The 5,602-nt window shown below is 52.7% G+C and overlaps 1 protein-coding gene across 1 annotated transcript in view; it reads left to right on the top strand.

The window, feature by feature from the left end:
• Nucleotides 1-5,602, top strand: part of LOC104407309 (polycystin-1-like) — a gene marked incomplete at both ends in the record, with an annotated part of 47,586 nt that overhangs the window by 12,078 nt on the left and 29,906 nt on the right. The window contains 5 exon segments of the mRNA XM_010016556.1: nt 1,084-1,215; nt 2,786-2,961; nt 3,364-3,497; nt 3,602-5,029; nt 5,032-5,602. The exon segment at nt 5,032-5,602 is cut by the window's right edge and continues 1 nt beyond it. Coding sequence (XP_010014858.1) covers nt 1,084-1,215; nt 2,786-2,961; nt 3,364-3,497; nt 3,602-5,029; nt 5,032-5,602 — 2,441 coding nt within the window.

The raw sequence follows: 5,602 nt of genomic DNA on the forward strand, positions 1-5,602 counted from the left end.
CTGGACACACGAGTGGTGAGTGCTTACTGCTGTGTTTCATCCCTCAGCAGTGGTTTTAGCCCTTGGCACCAGCGGGGTGTGTGGCTGAAGAGGAGGTTGGGGCTCAGCTCCACACGGGTGGGGTGTAGCACTGCTTGCTGCTAAGCGCCAGCTCCCAGGCCACGCAGACAGCGCTGCTGCAGACAGGGGCATGTGGCAGAAAGCACTGGTGCTCTCCAGCAGGAAGCAGCTCAGCTGTAGGTTGAATTCCCTCAGAGGTAAGGCAGTTCCTCCTGCAAACTGCTTTCCAGTTCCACAGGAGGCTGGAGGTGTTCTGAAAGGCCAGCGTTTAACTTCTTCTGACTTGTCAAGGTGGTTATTCCTTTAGACTTGCTCTACTAAATCCTTACATCAGCTGGTTGAAGCTGTGAAAAGGTTTCATCCACCCGTCCATCCAAGTCCTGGAGTTACTCTGGTGTTTGCAGTCTGTTTTCCTGCAGTCCTCTGTCCTCAGAGCTACAGCAAAGCCCTTGGAACCTGAGCAGGAACTGCCCATGGGTGTCTGTGAAATGCTGCACTCAAGCTCTGGCTGCTTATGGCAGAACTCTGTGCCTGCAATGCCTGTTGGTCTCACCCTTCCTGGCTACCATGATCTGCTCAGGAGGCACTGTAGGAGTGAGGAGGGAGCCTACCCTGTCCAGTGCAGGGCATTACGGCCTTTGGGTCATGGACAAGGAAGGCTCAGACACTTGGCTTAGAGGTGTAGCTAAAGCTGAGTTGTTTCTGTAAAGCTGTCAGACGAGTTTTTAGCCAGCAAGAAAGACCTGATCACAAGAGCAGAGCCCTAGGGAATGGGATCGGGCAGCATGGGGTCTGCTCCCTGCTCTGCTGTTGATCTAGGGAGTCAGGGGCTGCATGTCTTTACCAGCAGCAAAGGCAGAGATGATCTGGCACCTTTGTGTCATGCTCTGAGGGTCTTGTCTTACAGTAGTTGATGCTTCCCAGCCTGGCTCTGCTCCCTCTCCAGTTCAGCTGGAGATCTCCTGGGAAGTGCTGTGCATGCTGTTCTCTTGCACTGGTGTGAAATGTTCTCCTGCTTTTCAGAGCTACATCCCAGTGATAGAAGCTGGCTCAGATGTGACTTTCCGATGGACAGTAGATGATAAACCATCTTTCACTTTTTACAATATTGTCTTCAACGTTATCTACCAAAGCCCAGCTGTGTACAAGCTTTCGGTAAGCCAAGGCCTTTCCCATCATACCAGTTCAATCCTGGGTTTCCATCTCATCCCACAGACTAAGCAGGAAAAGCAGCAGGGAGAGGAGAAGGCAGAGTTGAGGTTTCCACTATGCACCTAATGAGCTTGTCTGCTACTTCTCACTGAGCTGCTCTTGCACGTAGTTTCTTCCTGTTCTTCCATTAGAGCTGACTTCCCTGTCTTCCTTGTCTTTGCTTTCTTCTTTCTCCATGTTCTCCTTCTGTTCATGGAGTGTCTGTCCTTATTCCTCCAGCAGGAATGAGGCAGGGAGCCCCACTGCGGGGTTCTGGCCCGTGCTTTGGCAGGCAGATGTGGATTCAGAACCAGGCAGAGCCAGGATGCAAACATAAGACTTTCGTAGGCAGGACAGAGCTTCTGCCACAAACTCATCTGGTCTATGTCCTGTTCTCTTTCTGCTGGTGCACACTGGAGCTTGGGTTTTGTCAGGACCCCAGAAGGAGGATAGAGCAGAGAGGCTGGGCAGAGGGAGGTGTCTCTTGTGGAACAGTATCTCTGGCCAGAACATCCTTCTGTGTCATGCCCTGTTCTGCTATGCAGAGTCCTGGTCTGGCTCCAAGCTGCTTGGTCCCTTTGCAGGGTAACTGCTGGCTTCCTGCAGAGAGCCAGCCCAGCTCGAGGGCACGCTGCCACTAACCTGCTTGGTGCAGCATTCTCTGGGCAGCACTAATTTGCTGGGTGAAGGCCTGTGCTGACAGCCTGGATTGCTTCCACTTACGTTGCTGAGAGGGTGGTGTTAGTCTGGAGCCCACTGGGTTCAGTGTAAGAGACCCACAGAGCCTAGACACAAACTCTGTTATCTGTTGGGGTGGGAGGTCTCTGTTCAACTGGGTGTGAAGGATCCCTTCTGTCAGCAGCTCAGCTCTCCTGCAGGTGAGGAGCTGGCAAGATGCTTCTTCATTAGGTGCCGTGTCAGTGTTACAAACCTAGATAACCTTGAGGATCCTGCTCTACTTCTGTCTTGTCTCTTCAGTCTCTTGCCTCCCTTTTCCCTCCTCTGCCCAACTTTGCTCTCTCTCTCTGTGCCCACTGCACCCGCGATGCTGGAGCTGCCCGTGGTGTGCTTGGTTTTATGAGTCTCCCATCCCCACTCTCTGTGCTTGGAGCCACGCATCTGCCACTGTCCCAAGGACTGTCCTAAGGGTGGCTGTTGTCCCCTTGGTGCCAGCAAGTGCCTGGGCTCTGCAGCTGGAGACAGTGTGGAGCAGGCAAAAGGGTAACTGGCATGTTCAGAGCCAGAGGAGTCTCAGGATGAGCTGCTCTTCTCCTTGTCCTCTTGCTGTAGAATCAGTCCTTCCTTGGGCTGGCTTTAGTGCTGAAGATGTGGTGGTTCCAGCAAGAGATGACTTCACCAGGTAGGTGACTTTCCCATCTGTGCTGATCTCCAGTGCCGTTCAGGCTGCTCTTCTCTGACCTCAGCTGCGTGCCTGCTGGTGGGACCCCCTCAGCACAGTGAAGCCCCAGTCTCAGGAGAGGGCAGCACAGCAAGGTGGTCCCAGATGCATTCTTTGTCCCACTGTCCTCCCCAGCTCACCGCCTCCAACCACGTCAGTAACTTTACAGTCAATTACAATGTCACTGTGGAGATGATGAATAAGATGAAGAACCTGACGGTGTTGGGTGTCCTGCCAGTCCTGCCTCAGAACAGCACCGTGGAGCTTACAGCAAGAGTTCAGGTTGATTCAGCTGTGGATGCTATGTTCCTGTGAGTCCTTTGCAAGTTGCCCCAACTCAGGGTCTTGCTGTGCATAGCTTACCAGACTTGCCTGCACTCTTTCTCTTCCCAGGGCCCATTTCTCAACTCCTGTCCAGTTAATTTGAAGTCCCTGCAAGTGTGGTTCAGTCACACTGGCTGGGACCTTTGGTTCAGGCTGAAATGCTTTTCTTTTAAGGGATTGCAACACTGCTTTAATGTTGGGTTCCTCCTCTTCTTACCAGTGCTGTTCTCCTCTCAAAGTGACAGTTTTGCAGCTCCTGCTTTGATACTTGACATTATGCTTCCTATGTTCTCTCTGGAAACCCCAGCCCTGAGCCTGAAAGATAGCCCTAGGCCAGGCCAGGGTTCCTCTATGCTATGCAGTGTAACGTGGTCTGCATGTTTCTCCAGGTGGGATTTTGGAGATGGCATCCAGGAGACGTACCTGTTCAAACCTCCCTACAACAAATCTTTCCTTGTTCCTGATCCCAGTGTCCATGAGGTTGTAATTGAGCACAATGTTTCACACGTCTACCAAGACCCAGGTATGGTTCTTGGGGGGAAGAAGGGGCTCAGGCATTTCTGTGCCACAAGCTGTTGCCCAAGCATGTCCTCACGACTGGTCTTTATCTGCTCTTTCTGAATGCAGGAGAATATGCCCTGGTGGTTCTTGTGTCAAACCAGTTTGAGAACCTCACCCACTTGACCCCGGTTCACATCCACAGTTACCTGATTGATGTGAAGATGGAAGCAGAGGAGGATGTTCTAGTTGTGAGCCGCCCGGTCACCTTCAGAGCCAACCCACTGCCATCTCCTTATGGTGTCCTGTACACCTGGGACTTTGGGGACGGGTCCTCACTGTTCACAGCCGGCCAGTCCACAGCGACATACAGCTACCCCCGGAGAGGGGTGTACAACGTCACCGTGACAGCCAACAACACCATCAGCAGCGTGGAGACAGTCGAGTGCTACCAAGTGTTTGAGGAGATAACGGGGCTCCAGGTTTCTGCGGATGAGGCAGCAGAGCTGGGAGCATCCGTGACCCTCAACGCCTCGGTGCACACGGGGGACAGCATCACCTGGATATTCGACATGGGGGACGGGACGGTGCTGAGGACTCAGGTGCCAGTGGTGGAACACGTGTACATAAAGGACATCAACTGCACTGTCAACGTGACGGCTGTGAATCCTGTGAACTCTGTCTCCCAAACCGTGCCCGTTCGGATATTTGTCCTGGAAGTGCTCAAAATAGAACCTGCTTCTTGCATCCTGGAGCACCCGGATGTGCAGCTCACTGCCTACGTGACGGGCAATCCTGAGGAATACATCTTTGATTGGACCTTTGGAGATGGTTCCTCCAATGTGACGATCAGGGGGGACCCTGTGGTGATGCACAACTTCACCCGCAGCGGGACCTTCCCCCTCTCCCTGACTCTCTCAAGCAGCTTTAACAAGGCCCACTATTTCACCAGCGTCTGTGTGGAGCCAGAGATAGTCAATGTCACCCTTCTCCCTTCCAAGCAGTTTGTGAGGCTTGGTGAAGAGAGCAGCTTCCAGGTCAGTGCTGTGCCTCTGTACCAGTACCGCTACCGCTGGGATTTCGGGAACAATGAGTCCACTAGGTCGAGTGGGACTGAGGTGACCTACACCTACAAGAACACAGGGGTCTTCCTGGTCACGGTGACTGTGTCCAACAACGTCTCTTTCAACAATGACACAGCGTTTGTGGAAGTCCAGGAGCCAGTTGGGGTAGCAAAGATTGAATATAATGGGACAAATGTCTTGGAGCTGAACCAGATCTACCTGTTCTCTGCCAGCATGAATGGAACCAAAGTGAGCTACTGCTGGGACTTTGGAGATGGCACTACCCAGCCTGGGCAGATTGCTACCCACTCCTACAACAACACAGGCCACTACACTATTAGTGTGATGGGCAGGAATGAGGTGAGCTTTAATGAGACCACCGTGGAGGTCACAGTGAAGCGACGGCTCCAGGGGCTGACCATCAATGCCAGCAGGACAGTGGTGCCATTAAATGGGTCGGTGAGTTTCGTGGCCACGCTGGTGGCTGGCACCGCCATTGTGATCGCTGCACTCCCATCCAGGGCTACTCCACAATATCCTACACGTTCCGGTCCGTGGGCACGTTCAATGTCATCGTGACAGCAGAGAACAAGATCAGCTCGTTGCAGGACAGCATCTATGTCTATGTCCTGGAGCAGATTGAAGGCCTGCAGGTGGCTAGCAGTGACCTGGTGGAGGACACCTATTTCCCAACTAACAGAACACTCCATTTGCAGGCAGTGGTGAGAGAGGGAACCAACATCTCTTACAGCTGGGTAGCCCAAAGGGATGGCACTGCTGTGCAGACCTTCGCTGGGAAAACCTTCTCCTTGAGCATCCTAGAAGCTGGAAACTACACGGTCTATCTGAAAGCCACCAACATGCTGGGATGTGCAACTGCTAACAGGACAGTGGAGTTCATTGAAAGCATCGGGCTTCTAAAGCCTTATGCCTTCCCCAACCCAGTTGCTATTAATGCCTCTGTTAACATTAGTACCACCATAACCAGTGGCACTGGCATCACATATGTTTGGTACCTAGAGGATGGCTTCTCTCCTGTTACCTCTGAACCCTTTATTATACACTC

Source organism: Nestor notabilis, unplaced genomic scaffold (genome assembly GCF_000696875.1).
Source record: "Nestor notabilis isolate BGI_N333 unplaced genomic scaffold, ASM69687v1 scaffold18470, whole genome shotgun sequence".
Lineage (NCBI taxonomy): Eukaryota > Metazoa > Chordata > Aves > Psittaciformes > Psittacidae > Nestor > Nestor notabilis.